Raw genomic sequence first — 15,596 nt, 5'->3', positions numbered from 1 at the left:
CCCCAACCCTACGGCCCCAGTTGGCTTTGCCCCATCTCACCCTTAGCGTAGGACACACACGCTGCCGCTGCCGCCGCCGCCGCCGCTTCCCACCCCCCATCCCGACTCTTTTCCCAGGCGCACGCTCTCGCGGATGAGAGTTGCTTGGAGCGACCCCCCTCAGTGGACTAAAGCGGAATCAGTTGCCTGCCACCTGAGGGTGGAGGCCAGCAGAGCCAGGATAGCCAGGACGCGGGTGCGGACACCTTTGGGGGCAGGGTTGCGAGACGGTTGCTGAAGGCAGCAATCATGTGGCAGAGGCGCTGGGCAGTGTCTACGGTCACGTGATCCGGACAGCGTCACATGACGGGGGCGTTACGGGGAGCGGGGCGGGCCGGCCCGCGTCACGTGACATGGGGAGGGGTGGGCGGGGCGCTGGAGGGCGCTCGCGACATCGGCGGCGGTGGCGCGCGGCGGCGGCGGCGGCCGCCGAGTCCGGGGCTTTGGGTCGCGTCCCACGGCCCGGCCCCTTCCCACCGCCGCCACCTCGCTGACCAGTGCCGCCTTCCCTTTTGCACCTTACTTGCGCCCAGGCGGTCCTGTCCTCGCTTGCGCGTCGCTTCGCAGGAGTGCGCAGGCGCGGCGGGGGCGCTCAGCCCCGTTGGGTGGGCGGCAGAGCCCGGGAGCGCGCGGGCGAGACCATGGCGGGCAGCGGAGCGGGGGGCGGTGGTGTCGGGGAGACGAAGGTGATTTACCACCTGGATGAAGAAGAAACTCCCTATCTGGTGAAGATCCCTGTCCCCGCCGAGCGCATAACCCTCGGCGATTTCAAGAGCGTCTTGCAGCGGCCCGCGGGCGCAAAGTACTTTTTTAAGTCTATGGATCAGGATTTCGGGTGAGCGCGAGGCCTAGACTAGGATCGATGGGGGCTGTGCTATTGTGGATTGGGCACTACCGAGGGTCACCGGTCTGTTCTGGGACATACAGCGATTTTCTGGGCTGTAGTGGAGCAGATTTTACTATGCTGGTGTAGATTGGCTATCCCAGGACGGACAAGGTTATGCCTGGCCAGGTTGAGGCGCAAGAATCTGTAGGAGGACAGACTGGGCTCTATTAGACAAGATTAAAAGCGATTAGGCTATACTGGCATACTGTAGGGCGCACTGGTTTAATTTTGGATGTTCTGGACTGTGCTGAGCTGGATCGATCTTTCCTTGGTAGTCCAGTACATTGTGAGCAGCGCTGAGGCACAAAGGCTATGGTGGGGGTGTTGTGGAATCTGCCGGTGTAGATTGGGCTATAAAGGAGCAACTGAGGTGTTCTGTCCTATTACTAAGGCAGACAGGATTGTTTGGGGACGTTCTAGTCTGTGCTAATGCAGAGTGCTGTGTCGGGATGCAGTTATCATCTCTGCTGGGTTCTATTGATTGATCTTAGTTTCTTTGCGGCCTGGTTTTTACTGGGACACTCAAAACAGGGGCAGACAGGGCTGACCGGGTTTATGTTAGTACATAACATAGCGCAGACAGCTATATTGGGATATTCTGGTCTATATTGGTGCAGACAGCTGCATGTGGGGACATGCTAGGCTGCGCTAGAACAGATTGGGCTATCCTGAGGTAATTTGGGATAGTCTGGGCTGGACTGGGACTGTAAATAATGCAGAGTGAGCCCTTTTGTGTGTATGTACTTTGAGACTGTGCCCTCTTGGTCCTCAATCTCAGCTCTTAAAGGGATACTGGATTAAGCTGGGATACCCTGGATTCTAGGAAAGCTGAGCGGACTGGGCTTGTCCTGGAAAGGTCGTTGGGTGTTAGGAAGGTGGTACTGCCTTGGAAGTTACCTTGGGTTTAAATCAAGGTTCTTTTTTTTATTCGTCAACACTGTAACCTTGGGCAGTTTATTTAACTTTTGATCCTTGGTTGCATCTTTGAAATGGAGTCGGCTAGAGTAAAACGTTTACTATGGATGTATGGGGCAGGGGATGTTTTTGGTAAGCGGACGTCATCGTTATTAGTATCAAATCTAATTCTTAAACCAGGCTGCGATGATGCAGAACAGAATCACTTGGCAGGCTGGTCTCTGTTGAGGCTGGATTGTGTTATGAATACACCCTTACGCTGAGGCAGATCGCTGATGACTGGACTGTGCTGTCACGCTGATAGTAAATGGGATTAAAATGACAGCGATCTCAGCTCTTAGAACCACATTAGGCTAAAGGGTTCATCAGACATAATGTCCTAATTTGTGGGTATGAGAGTCTGTTCAGGGCAAGTGTGCCTCCTAGTGATGTGTTTATTAGTGTCGTCAACAGATAGCTGTTAATGCTTAGGAAGGGTCACGGGCTTTGCTATGTGGCTGGGGACCTGGTTTTGAACAAAACAGGCATTCATGATTTAATGATTTCATTAAAAAGGAGCAAGTCCAGTCCATCAGAGGAACCCATGGGAGGGATGACCCCCAGGGTTGGGTTTTGGAGGCCGTCCAGGGAACAGACTGCTTAGTGCAGTTTTGTGCCAGGTGAGGCTCAGGGGAATGGCAGTCTGGCTTCAGCTCTCCTTGGGAGCCTTCAGTCTAGTGAGGAAGCGCCATTCTTTGCTTTAACGGGTGCATTTGCCAAGGGGAAGGCCGCACATTTGGACATTGCTCTGGAAGTAAGTGAGAGAAAACGAAGGAGAGCATGAGTAGAGACTCAGATGAGGATCAGTGCCTCTTTGGGGGAAGTTGTGCAAGCGGTCAGGTGAGAGTTGGGGGGAGGCTGCTCCTGAGGCTCCTAAGCTTAGGTGGGTATGTGGGGCACCTGGGGCAACCTTAAGGGAAGGTTTGAATCAGACGCTGGGAAATCTTTGGATCAGCACCGAACCTCTGAGGATGAGCTGGGGCAGGAAGGAGTAATAAAGAAAGGGAATTGAGTTTGGAGATTTCCTGGGTGTAAGAGCAACATGTTTCTGTGTAAGAAGAGAACTTGGACAGGGTGGTGGAGCATCAGCACCCTTGAGCTGGGTAAAGATGGGGAGAAACTTTTTTTTTTTTTTTGGTCTTTTTGCCTTTTCTAGGGCCGCTTCCTGTGGCATATGGAGGTTCCCAGGCTAGGGGTTCAGTCGGAGCTGTAGCCACCCGCCTATACCAGAGCCACAACAGCGTGGGATCTGAGCCACGTCTGTGACCTACACCACAGCTCACAGCAATGCCGGATCCTTAACCCACGGAGCGAGGCCAGGGATCGAACCCGCCACCTCATGGTTCCTAGTCGGATTCATTAGCCACTGAGCCACGACGGGAACTCCAATGGAGAGAAGCTTTGAATGTGGGTGGGAATGGGACGCCAGTGCAGTCACACCGACCTTTCTCTTGTCTCTTGGCAGGGTGGTGAAGGAAGAGATTTCCGACGACAATGCCCGCCTTCCCTGCTTCAACGGAAGGGTGGTATCCTGGGTAAGGGGCCCTGGCTCTGAGGCTCAGTCCCTCAGGCACTGCCAAGCTCCTCCAAGGCTCAGCCTGTGCCTGCCCGCTCTCCGGTGCTGGAAGTGCTGGCTCTTTGCCTGCGTACCTGTTTGGAGAGCCAGCCAGTGGAACCCCTCCGCCTTCTCCTTCTGGAGCCTCTAGGGCTACTACTTCTTTTTTGTGCTTTTCTCCAGGCTCGCTCAGGCGCTGTCTCCTTTTCTAGTCCTTTCTCTTGATTCCATCTCCTATGCCTCACTTCCCCATTGAGCCTTTTTTTTTTTTTTTTTTAAATCACTTGCACCGTTCTAGCTGGTGTCATCAGATAACCCCCAACCTGAGATGGCCCCCCCGGCCCATGAACCTCGGACAGACCTGGCACCTCCACCCCCACCGTTACCCCCTTTGCCTCCAGAGAGGACCAGTGGCATTGGGGACTCCAGGCCTCCATCCTTCCAGTGAGTCCTTGGGGTTCTTGAGTCGGGGGTGTGCGGGGGGGTGGGGTGGGGGCGGAATCCAAGCCCCTGGGAGGGGAAGCCAAAGTCTCAGAGCCCTGTCCCGCTGATGTGGGTTGGAAACCCTGTCTGCCCGTCTAGCCCTAACGTGTCCAGCAGCCGGGAGAATCTGGAGCCCGAGACGGAAACAGAGTCAGTTGTGTCTCTGAGGCGGGAGCGGCCTCGCAGGCGAGACAGCAGTGAGCACGGCGGTGAGGGGGCCAGGCCCGCAGGCTGGCCGGCCTGGGAGCTGGGGAGGGTTGGCTCAGCCCCGGGGCCCCGAGGGCAGGCGCGGAGCGCGCCAGGCCTGCCGCCTGAGCTTCCCGGTCCTCCGCAGCTGGAGGCCACAGGCCCAGCGGCCCCTCGCGGCTGGAGCGCCACCTGGCCGGGTATGAGAGCTCCTCCACCCTCCTGACCAGCGAGCTGGAGAGCACCAGCCTGGGGGACTCGGACGAGGACGACACCTTGAGCAGGTAGGGCTCCCAGCCCTCCCCGGGGCCGCCCGCCGGCCTGCCCATCCCTTCGGTCCCGTGACCGCCACCTGGCGGGCTCCTCGCCCGAACCCCCCCCCCCCTTCCCCCGGCAGGTTCAGCAGCTCCACGGAGCAGAGCAGCGCCTCCCGCCTCCTCAAGCGGCACCGGCGGCGGCGGAAGCAGCGGCCCCCCCGCCTGGAGAGGGTGAGGGGCTTCTCGGGGAAGTCGGGGCACAGGCGTCGGCTTAAAGGGGTCCTCGTGCCTGTCGCGGTGGGTGGTGGAAGGCGGTCCAGCTCCTTCCCCCTTCCCCCCGCCGCAGACCTCGTCCTTCAGCAGCGTCACCGACTCCACCATGTCTCTCAACATCATCACCGTCACGCTCAACATGGGTACGAAGGGGGGGGGCCTAGGGGTGGGGGGCGCCCGCTGGGAGGTCGGGGCTCCCCCCCACCCCCCCACCCCCTCATCACCTGGCCTCCGTTCACAGAGAAGTACAACTTCCTGGGCATCTCCATCGTGGGCCAAAGCAACGAGCGGGGAGACGGTGGCATCTACATCGGCTCCATCATGAAGGGGGGCGCTGTGGCCGCCGACGGGCGCATCGAGCCTGGGGACATGCTTTTGCAGGTGGGCTGCCCTGCGGCGGCGGCGGCGGCGGGGGACCTCCCCTCCCTTCTGCCCGGGCCCGGGCCCCTCCCCCGCTTCTGATCCCTGCCCCTCCCGGCAGGTGAACGACATGAACTTCGAGAACATGAGCAACGATGACGCGGTGCGGGTGCTGAGGGACATCGTGCACAAGCCCGGGTGAGCCTCCGAGCTGGCCCTGGGTCCTCAGCCCCCTTTCTCTGCGTTTTTTCTCTCTTATTTTAAAAAGTGGTGATGTGTAAGGCCCTCAGAAGATCCCTAAAGAGGGAGTTTCCAAGGGGCCTAGTGGGTCGAGGATCCCATGTTGTCACGGCTGTGGCCCAGGGTCGATCCCTGGCCCAGGAACTTCCGCATGCCATGGGCCCAGCCAAAAACACAACCAAACAAAAAAAGTACATCAGGTGTCACGCACGTAACGAGTGGTTGTGGCGTGGAAGGGCGCCGTGTCTCTACCGCCTAGGTCGTGAGCTAGAAGCTGCCGACCCCCGCAGAGCCCCGAAGCGTCCCTTCCCGCTCCCTCCCTCCTCCCACCCCAGAGGTGACTGCACTCCTGATTCGTTGGTCGTCACCAGAGCAGCAGGACACAGCAAAGCTTCAGTTTGCTTGGTTGTTGCACCGCCCTTGCACGTACCTTTCAACAGCACAGTTTAGTTGTCCCTGTTCTGGGACTTGCTCTGAGCGGGACCGGGTCTCTTGAATTACTCAGCGGTACAATTTTTAGAGGTGCCCGTGGTGGTGAGTCACCCACATTGGGGAGCCTTCCCCGCTCAACCCTCTGGCCCGGCGGTGTCTGCCGTGTCTTTCCCGCTTTCTGTCTCGCACCCATTCCAGGCCTCCTGCTTCCTGAGGCCTCTCCCCTCATGCCCGCTTGACTGGGCCTCCTCTTGCCCGCAGCCCCATCGTGCTGACCGTGGCCAAGTGCTGGGACCCCTCTCCCCAGGCCTATTTCACTCTGCCACGAAGTGAGTGCTGCCCAGGAGGCCTGCAGCGGGAGGACAGGGTGTGGCGGCGTGTCCTCGGTCTCCAGGCCACGGGGCGTGGGTGGCTGGGGGCGGGGGTGTGGGGGGGTGTCAGTCCACAGTGGGACAGGCGTTGTGAGCCAGGGAGGGCCAGGGCCGGCTCGCCGGGACCTGGACGTGACCGTCTGGGTGGCCTTCTCCAACCCAGATGAGCCCATCCAGCCGATCGACCCTGCCGCCTGGGTCTCACACTCTGCTGCGCTGACCGGCACCTTCCCAGCCTATCCGGGCTCCTCATCCATGAGCACCATCACATCTGGGTCCTCTCTTCCTGACGGTGCGCCCCCAGAACCCCCCCCACCCCACCCCCGGCACGGTGTGACCCCACTGTTCCCTGGGAGTGGGCCGTGCCCCTGATCTCCCCGTCTCTCCTCTGTCAGGCTGTGAGGGCCGGGGCCTCTCCATCCATACGGACATGGCGTCTGTGACCAAGGCCATGGCAGCTCCCGAGTCTGGACTGGAAGTTCGAGACCGCATGTGGCTCAAGATCACCATCCCTAATGCCTTTCTGGGTATGGCTGGGCCCTGGGCAGGTGGTGTCCCGGGGACGAGGAGAAGGAAGAGGTGGCCAAGGCTGGGGAGGGCCCAGGCAGGGGCTGAGGAGGCGATCTGAGGCCTCTCTGCCCTGGGCCACGCAGGCTCGGACGTGGTCGACTGGCTCTACCATCACGTGGAGGGCTTTCCGGAGCGGCGCGAGGCCCGGAAGTACGCCAGCGGGCTGCTCAAGGCGGGCCTCATCCGGCACACGGTGAACAAGATCACCTTCTCCGAGCAGTGCTATTACGTCTTCGGAGACCTCAGCGGCGGCTGTGAGAGTTGTGAGTGTCCCTGCCCTGGCCCAGGGAGCGTGGCTCTGGCTGCCTCATCCTGCCTCTCCGACCCCAGAAACCAGCTGGGGCCACCAGGGCTCAGAGCAGTGCGCCTCCTGCCCTGGCTGCTGACGCCCCTGGGGGCCGACGTGCACCTGCGTTCTGTGGACAAGCTGAGTTTTGTCTGCCTGCTGGGGGCGGGGGGGCGGGGGTGTGTGTGTGGAGCTTTTACTGAGTCTCATGAAAGCACGTGGGACTTGGGAGTTCCTGTCATGGCTCAGTGGTTAACGAATCCGACTAGGAACCATGAGGTTGCGGGTTCGATCCCTGGCCTTGCTCAGTGGGTTAAGGACCTAGCGTGGCCGTGAGCTGTGGTGTAGGTTGCAGACGCGGCTTGGATCTGGCGTGGCTGTGGCTGTGGTGTAGGCCGGCGGCTACAGCTCCGATTGGACCCCTAGCCTGGGAACCTCCATGTGTCGCGGGAGTGGCCCTAGAAAAAGCGGAAAGACAGGGAAAAAAAAAGAGGCATGTGGGACTTGCACTGGGTCTCTGGCTGAGTTCTTACCCCGATGGCTGTAGCAGGGGGAAATTCCCTGTCAGAAGCCCTTGGGAGTTTTGTGTGTGTTTGGCCACACATCTGGAAGTTCCGGGGCCAGGGGTCAAACCCAAAGCGTGGCAGAGGCCGGATCCTTAACTCACTGCACCAGCCAGGGCAACTCCCTAGACATCCTCGTTTTAACCCGCGTCATGGATGGTTGTGGGGTAATGGCTTCTGGTTCCTCTTCATTCGATGTCTTGGGGTCCTGGCTTCTCATAGCAGCAAGTCTCATCCTCTGCCTTTGGCTCCCAGACCTGGTCAACCTGTCGCTGAACGACAACGATGGCTCCAGTGGTGCCTCGGATCAGGACACCTTGGCTCCTCTGCCTGGGGCCACCCCCTGGCCCCTGCTGCCCACCTTCTCCTATCAGTACCCCGCCCCGCACCCGTACAGTCCTCAGCCCCCACCCTACCACGAGCTCTCGTCCTACACCTACGGCGGAGGCAGCGCCAGCAGTCAGCACAGCGAGGGTAAGTCGCCGCCGGGGTCCGGGGGTGCGGGCGCAGGTGACCGGGGAGGCCGAGGGCCCCTGGGCGAGGGCTCAGTTGCTCCATCCCCCTCTCGCCCCCACAGGGAGCCGGAGCAGCGGGTCCACACGAAGCGATGGGGGGGCAGGGCGCACAGGGAGGCCTGAGGATCGGGCCCCTGAGTCCAAATCCGGCAGCGGCAGTGAGTCCGAGCCCTCCAGCCGGGGCGGCAGCCTTCGGCGGGGCGGGGAATCCGGTGGGACTGGTGATGGGGGCCCTCCGCCTTCCAGGGGCTCATCAGGAGGCGCTCCCCATGTCCGAGGCCACCCGGGGCTGCACCCCTACGGCCCACCCCCTGGCGTGGCCCTCCCGTATAACCCCATGATGGTGGTCATGGTGCCGCCCCCCCCGCCCCCCGTCCCCCCAGCAGTGCAGCCTCCGGGGGCCCCTCCAGTCAGAGACCTGGGCTCCGTGCCCCCAGAGCTGACAGCCAGCCGCCAAAGCTTCCACATGGCCATGGGCAACCCCAGTGAGTTCTTTGTGGATGTTATGTAGGGCCCCAGGTGGGGGCGGGGTTCGATCTCCGGCCTGAGCCTGGCCGGCCTCGGTGCTCCCTCCTGTGATTGGGTGTCTTGTGGGTCATGTGTGCTCGGTACTCCTCTGGTGCCCGGGCTCAGCTTGGTCCTGCGGGCTGCCGCCTGCTGGGAGGCTGCTGCCACTGTGACTCTACCAGCAGTGCCTGGTTCCTCCCCTTCCCTCAGGGGGCAGCAGGGACATTTGGTTATTTTTAGCTTTAATGTTTTTTGTAAGCCTTTTGGGGGGCTGAAATAGACTTTCTTACATTTTTGGACTATTTTTTTAGTAGACATCTTCTCTTTTATATGAAGACTTTGTACCTCCTCTTAGGCCCCTTCTTCTAAGCCCAAAATGTGACCTCCTACTCCGTGCACCCCGTCAGTGGTCCCGTGCAGGGTGGGGGGCGGGCAGTCAGCGGTACCCTGGGAACTGGAAGGGGCTCGGTTACCCTAGACAGCAGAGGAAGCTGGGGTATTGGGTATTTGGGGGCCGTGTAGCTGCTTTTGTTAACTTTATTTATTTTAGTCATTTGTATAAAACACCAAATAAAGCAATAGGGGAAAACTCCCCACGCCTCTGGCTCCTTTTTTTGGGAGGGAGGCAGGCGAGGGAGAGGACGGACAGACGGCAGCAGAGCAGGACCTGAGAGAGACTTTTTATTTGGGAGGCAGTAAGCACGCCCTCCGAGAGCAGGCACCGTTCTGAGCCGAGGCCCCTTTGAAGGCAGAACCGGGACGGGCAGGAAAGGGGCCTGGGCTTTGGCTTGAGAGAAGGCACATTCTGGGCCAGGCTCTGGTCGGGAGTATTCAGACTCCAAGGGGGTTGCTGGTGACCACGCCACCCCGCTCTATCAAGGCCTTGGAGATGCTTTTGAAGTTACGGAAGAGCTCCTGCTGCTGCGGGTCAGACTGCAGAGCAGCCATGTTCTCCCGGATCCGGGCTGCAGCCTGGGGAGGGGACGGAGGGCGGGGTTCAGGCCTGTGCCTTGAGCAGCCCCCCACCCCCAGGCTTGGGAACCTGGGGACTCACCTCGATGCACCAGCTGTCGCAGAGCATTTTCTCGTGCTGGGCTGTGGACTGGCCCTCACTCAGGGACCTGGAGGCCCTGATGGGAAGCGGGAGACGGAAAGTCTGGGCTATGACCCTGGCCCGGGGCCCCCCTGCAGCTCGCGCCTCCCACACCGCCGCTGCCGCCTCACCTGGACAGAACCACCACCATGGCGTAGAGGTCAATGGCACTATCTGCCAGGCGCTGCAGCACGAACTGTTCATCTGTCAGGTAGATGGCATCGGGTGGGTGGGGGGGCGTTGGTGGAGGGAGAGGAAAAGGAGCAGGGGTGGGGAGGGGGGCTCACTCACTGACAATCTCCTTCTTGTGTTTTATCAGCTTCACCTCCACCACGGTGGCAAACTGCTCCAGAGCCTGAACTGCCTGAGGAGGTGGGGAAGGTGCCCGGGGCTCAGAGAACGGCCAACCTCCGCAGCCCTTGACCCCGGATGCGGGCTGTCCCCTGACCTTGACTAGACTGACTTACCAGCTGGCCGCTCCGACTCAATTCTGGGTGGATGATGCCGCTGAGACTCAGGCCACTGCCCAGCCCTGCCCGCCTTAGAGGAAGCGGCAGGGGGACGGGTTAGTTGCCATCCTCGGCCCCGCCCCGGCCCCAAGCGCAGCCCCAAGCTTACCGCCTCAGCTGTTTGCTGGCCTCTCCCAGCAGGAGGCCGGCATTCCCAAAAGGATTCTTGAGAGCATTGCCCAGCCCAGAGAGTTCCTTTCCTTTGTCCTGTGGGGAAGGAGGGTCCCACAGTCTGGACTCTGTCCTCCCGCCCTCCTCCCCCCAGTTCTGTTCCTTCTCACCATACAGCCTTGCAGAGCCACAAAGAGCCGGAGAATGTCATTCGTCCCCTCAAAGATCCGGAAGATGCGCAGGTCTCGGAGCACACGCTCTACCCCGGGCTCCTACCACGGGGGAGGACAGATCTTAGGGCCCCGCAGGGAGGCGGCTGCCTGCTCCTCCTGGCCCGCTGCACCCCCCCCAGCAGAGAAGCTTCCTGTACCTTCATGAAGCCCATGCCCCCCATGACTTGGATGCACTCATCTGTCACCTTCCAGGCTGCCTCCTAGGGACAAAGAAGCACCTAAGGTTGGCTTGGGAGCCAGGCTCCTGAACCCAGCTCTCCCTCCTCGCAGGCCTGGGACCTCACCGAGCCAAAGATCTTGCTGATGGCAGCCTCTATCTGGAAGTCCGTGGATCCCTGGTCCATGTTGGCGCTCACCATGTAGGCCATGGACTGAGGTCGGGACGTGCGAGGGGAAATGGAACAGGGCTGCATCAGACTCACCCTGACCACCCAGATCTGCCCTGGCTCCCTGCGGCCCTGCCTTCGCTTTCCGACACCACGTGTCAGGCCCTTCGAGACATTCGGTCCCCTGGTCAGTGCATCAGGGGCTTGCAGGCATTTGACTTCTTAAACGGGGTGAAGGGATAAGGGTGGGGGGCATGCCATAAACACCGGTACCTCTGGGAGCACCACGGGGGAACATCACCGCTCTCCAGGTCCTGCAGGCGCTGAGCTGACTATGCCTCCCCGCATCCCCTAGGGCATTGGTGTGAAGCTGGAGACCCACTGCCCCAGGTGCTGCTGGGGGTTGTAGTCTGACCCGACTGAGAAGAAGGCCTCAGGGCTCCGGGGACAGGGGGTGGCCCTCACCTCAGTCACATACTGCAGCATTGCCATCCGGGCAAGCTTCTCCTGGATCACCCCAAAGTTGTGAATTTTCTCCCCGAACTGGGTACGATTAGCAGCATGATTCACCTGGAAGAGGGCATGTTTGTTCCACTTGGTCTCAGCCTCCTGCTTCTGGGAACGGGGCTGCGCTGCACTGGGAGGGATGGGCTCTGGCCACAGCCAAGGGTTCGGCCCAGGCTGGACAGAGACTAAGAGTTCAAGTCTGGGGCTGCTGGCAGGGGAGGGGTCTCTGGTAGAGGGAGGGCCTGCAAGAGAGCAGGGACACGGAAAGGGGGACGGTGTGACTTAGATCCAGGCTAGCTGGGGGCTTGGGCCAGGTACTCACCGCCTTGGCAATGATGGCCTTCATGGTGCCGGCCATGGCCGCGGCCATGCCAAACCTTCCATTGTTGAGAATGTGCATGGCGACCTTGAAGCCGCCCCCGACCTCGCCCAGCACGTTCTCTGTGGGCACCTGCACTCCGTCAAAGTACACCTCCGCCGTGTTTGAGGCCTTGATGCCCATCTTCTTCTCGGGGGGCCCGCTGTGATGGGCAGGGAGGAGACGGAGAGGTGTGTGTGCCAGTGGGGGAGGGAGCTGGCCCGTAAGGCACCGAGGCCAGTCCCCGGCACACCCAGAGAGCTGAGGAAGCCTGGCTCTCACTTGGTGCCCCGTGTTAGGCTTATTGGCTACTGGAGCCAGACTTTAGGTCAGTTCCTTACGTATCAGGTCCAGAGGCTCTGGCTTTTGCACAGGTATCCCCCCCAGGCCCCGTGACCTGTGACGAACATCTGCCCTGGAGCTCGGTACTGTCCCCTCCCCAGCCACTCACTGGGTGACACCTCCAAAGCCCCTCTCCACCAGGAAAGCTGTGATCTTCTCCTTCACTGCCCCTGTGGCTGGATCTGTAACTGGTGTCTTGGCAAAGACTGTGAAGAGATCGGCCAGGCCTCCGTTACTGCGGAAAAACGAGAGACAGTCAGGGCCCGGAGGACGGAGCACCGGGGCCCTGGAAAAGCGGGAAAGAGGGAGAAAGGGGAGGAGGAAGAGTGCCTGATCCAAATCTTGCTTCCATTGAGAGTGTAGTATTTTCCACAGGGGCTGGGCACAGCTGAGCTGCGGATGGAGGCTGCATCCGACCCACTGGAGGGCTCAGTTAGACAGAATGCGGCCATGACCTCCCCTGTTGGAGAGAGAGCTCCTTTACACTGGGTTTTTCTGGGCAAGAAAAGCCTCACAGTGCCACCCTCACCCCTGGCATTCGCTCTAAACACTCTGGCAATAGATAAACAGTGTTTTCACATTGCTTTGCCAGCATGCTGCGATTGATGCCTTCCCAGCATCTCCCCCGGGGCAGGAACCCAGCTACCAACAGCCTGATTTGTGCCAAGCCCAGGACACTCCCAATCCCTGGGCCTCCTGAGGCTGCCTCACCTGATGCCACTTTGGGGAGGTATTTTTCTTTCTGGGCCTTTGTGCCGAAAAGCAGGATGCCTTTGAAACCAATGCTCTGATGGGCCCCCAGGACGATGCCCACGCCGAGGTCGTGCATTCCGACAATCTCCACCAAGCGGGCGTACTGCCGGGGAGACAGGCAGCTGGGGCTCAAACTCGCTATGTGGGGCACTGCCCTCGGCAGGAGAGCAGAGACAGCAGGACAGGGCCTGACCTGGACATCCCCACAAAGTGAGTGGACAGAGGAGGTGGGACCACGGCAGAGGACTGGTGGGGCTGCTCCAGGTTTTGATGGGAGGGAGGTTTCCTACCCTACGGTCGGGTGGTCCCCACCAGAGCTTCATGAGGGCCTGGGAACCTGGGTGAGGTCCCCGGCCTTCAGGGACTGCATGTAGTCGGATGTTAAGAGTCAACATTCCACAGGCCCCCAGGGGGCAAGAAAGGAGTGGACCAGGACACACTGGAGGTGACGGAGGGGGCGCCCTCACCTGAGTGTTGCAGAGGCCCACGCCACCCAGCTCACTGGGCACTTGCAGACCAAAGGCCCCCAGCTCCTTGAGGCCCTGCATAGTGGTCTCCTCCACTCGCTCCAGCATGTCATTCTTGGCAGGATCGTTCACCTCCTGGAGAAGACACAGGGCCCTACGTCCAGGCTCCTCCAATCAGACTCCTTAACCTCCCTCCCACTCCATCAGGGACCAAGCCCTCTACTCAGGCTGGCATCGCTCACCTCAAAGAAACGGGACACGGGCCCCACCAGCTCTTGGAGAACCTGCGTTTGGTCCTCGTTGAGCACTGCGGGGGATGAGGGTGTCAAGAGGGGTGGACAGGTCAGACAAGGCCAGGCCAGGGCCCCTGCCTGGCTGCGACACCCAATTCCTTACCAGACGGATATGGAAACACCTGATCCGTGGTGAGCTGGCCTTTGAACATCCCCACAGCAAAGGACTTGGATTCCTATGCAAGAAGAAGGAGGTTTCACGAGGCGGCACGGGCTGGGTCTGCCTCCGCTTAACTCCTCCCAGGCTCGAGGCCACATACCGTCTGGACCCTTTTTTCTCTGGTCGAAGCCTCAGAGGAGAGGGCATCAGACTTGGTCTTGGGATTCCGAAGCGCCAAAGAAAGCAAAGGGTTATAGCTGGCTGCTAGGAGAGGGCGCAGCTTTTCCCCTAGTTATTTCCATTCTAGGGCACCTTGTCTGCCCTTTCCCCTACTTTCTGCGCCGGGGCAGTCAGTCGGCAGGTGACTGGGACCCAGAGGGAGACCGCTGTTGGCGGTCGGAGGTGGGAGCCAGCCGAGGCCAACTGCCGCTCTCACCGCCCCCATTCCCCCCGAAAGCCGCCGTCCCTTACCTGGGCGGCCCCACGGGCATAGGGACGCCAGGCAGGGCCGGGCCGGGGCTGCTCCGGGAGCGCAGAGAGTCTCGAGCTGTGGGAAGTAGGGGTTCAGGGCTGGCCCGGTCCCCGGGCCCGCTGCCCCTGTTCCTCCTGTCGTACACACACCTTACGCCCCCCAACCTCAGCAGCTGCCGCCCCACGTTCGGGGTCATCTTCGCCGCCTGCATTTCCGAACCCGCGACGGCTGCCGCTGCCCTGAGCGCTGTGACCTAGCGCTCCTGCCAGATCTGCCAAAGTCTGGGACCCGCGCCCTGACTCATCCTCCACAATGCACCGGGAGGCGGGGGGCGGGGCTTCCGGGCGCCGAGGGCACGCTGGGAGCTGTAGTTCCGGGGCGCACCCAGCACCTGCATGCTGGATGACCTAGGGTCATCCCCAGCCGTTCCTTACCTACCCAGACTCCTTCATCTCGCCTGTCCGAACTAGAGTGTCGCCCTAGAAAGGGGTGATGCGATAGGCTGAGAGAGGAATTTAGGAGACTGCAGCCAGAGGGAGGGAGGGTAGAATGACGGGAGGACTTTCCAGGTGGAATTAGAAGGGAGAGGTGAGAAGAGAGAAGCCTAAGATAGAGGCCAGAGGCAGGGGCGTGGAAAGACGACTCTTTGCGGTGTCTCATCAAATTGGTCTCTACCGACACGGAAGGGAGTGAAATGGCGGGGCGGGTGACTCAAGGTGGATGTGGGGTGGGTGCCCCGGGAATGTTTTCCTGAAGCCCAGGAGTTGTCCCTAACTCCAGCAACACGTCAGCTTTTTCGTTTTGCTTTTTAGGGCCACAGGTGCGGCATATGGAGCTTCCCAGGCTAGGAATCAAACCGGAGCTATAGCTGCTGGCCTACACCACAGGGCACAGCAGGATCCGAGCCGCATCTGTGACCTACACCACAGCTCATGGCAATGCCGGATCCTTACCCACTGAGCAAGGCCAGGGATTGAACCTGACCCTCAGGGATACTAGTCAGGTTCATTACCGCTAAGCCTCAAGGGGAACTCCTGAAACACCTAAATTTTGACAATAGGAAGGAGCCAGGTTTGTGTCCTCCCCCTTGGGTCCTCTGAGACCTTCTTGAACATCTTTGTCTCCGCCCTCTGCTCTCTGCTGAGACCATGTGCTCAGGCCAGACCTCTGGGCAGATGGGTTCTTCCCAGGCCCCAGAGGAACCGTAGGAATTCTCATGTCCCTGTCGGGTCCGGTTCTCTCTCTCTCTCTCACACACAAACATGTTTAACCCTGGGTCCAGAAGTCCCAGATAATTTATGCCCCTTTGCCATTCTCACTGGGGCCAGGCCCAGAAGAGAGTGACAGTTTCCTTTCCTTTTGAGCTGTGGGAGCAGCTGACCCCCTTGCCCAGTCTTCAGGAAAGTGGAGCGGTCACACCTGGCTTTGGGGAGGGGCCAGGGTGTGAGGAGGAAGATGGTGATGGTGATGGTGGCACAGCGGGCGGGTCGGAGGCTGCCTGCTTTGCCTGGCAGGTCCAGCTGGGTCGGGAGGAGGCAGCTCAGCTCCTCTGACC

The 15,596-nt window shown here is 60.5% G+C and overlaps 2 protein-coding genes across 3 annotated transcripts; one reads left to right on the top strand and one right to left on the bottom strand.

Moving 5' to 3' along the window:
- The first annotated feature begins 382 nt into the window (after positions 1 to 382).
- On the top strand, positions 383 to 9,069 carry DVL2 (dishevelled segment polarity protein 2). Of its 2 annotated transcripts, none has more exons than XM_047758857.1 (15): positions 383 to 874; positions 3,345 to 3,414; positions 3,733 to 3,878; positions 4,017 to 4,126; positions 4,252 to 4,387; positions 4,501 to 4,591; positions 4,707 to 4,776; positions 4,875 to 5,014; positions 5,115 to 5,191; positions 5,927 to 5,994; positions 6,200 to 6,328; positions 6,432 to 6,563; positions 6,690 to 6,869; positions 7,711 to 7,929; positions 8,033 to 9,069. In XM_047758857.1, the coding sequence occupies exons 1-15, from the start codon at positions 681 to 683 to the stop codon at positions 8,479 to 8,481; spliced, it is 2,211 nt and encodes a 736-aa protein (XP_047614813.1). In that variant the 5' UTR covers positions 383 to 680; the 3' UTR covers positions 8,482 to 9,069. The 2 variants fall into 2 exon arrangements, with proteins under 2 accessions (XP_047614813.1, XP_047614814.1); XM_047758858.1 differs by having other exon boundaries at positions 432 to 874; positions 4,017 to 4,114.
- Positions 9,070 to 9,145: 76 nt separating this feature from the next.
- On the bottom strand, positions 9,146 to 14,360 carry ACADVL (acyl-CoA dehydrogenase very long chain). The gene is made up of 20 exons (XM_047758859.1): positions 14,191 to 14,360; positions 14,041 to 14,116; positions 13,730 to 13,786; positions 13,573 to 13,645; positions 13,419 to 13,483; positions 13,177 to 13,311; positions 12,668 to 12,812; positions 12,287 to 12,416; positions 12,066 to 12,191; positions 11,579 to 11,777; positions 11,215 to 11,319; positions 10,708 to 10,794; positions 10,561 to 10,623; positions 10,361 to 10,462; positions 10,189 to 10,286; positions 10,038 to 10,110; positions 9,862 to 9,934; positions 9,702 to 9,774; positions 9,532 to 9,607; positions 9,146 to 9,449 (listed from the first exon to the last, which is right to left on the bottom strand). The coding sequence occupies exons 1-20, from the start codon at positions 14,250 to 14,252 to the stop codon at positions 9,309 to 9,311; spliced, it is 1,959 nt and encodes a 652-aa protein (XP_047614815.1). The 5' UTR covers positions 14,253 to 14,360; the 3' UTR covers positions 9,146 to 9,308.
- Between the last annotated feature and the right edge of the window lie 1,236 nt (positions 14,361 to 15,596).

The sequence above is a fragment of the Phacochoerus africanus genome, chromosome 14 (assembly GCF_016906955.1).
Source record: "Phacochoerus africanus isolate WHEZ1 chromosome 14, ROS_Pafr_v1, whole genome shotgun sequence".
Classification (NCBI taxonomy): Eukaryota; Metazoa; Chordata; class Mammalia; order Artiodactyla; family Suidae; genus Phacochoerus; species Phacochoerus africanus.
The sequence above is the reverse complement of the archived record's forward strand: the minus strand, read 5'-3'. Positions and strand labels throughout refer to the sequence as shown.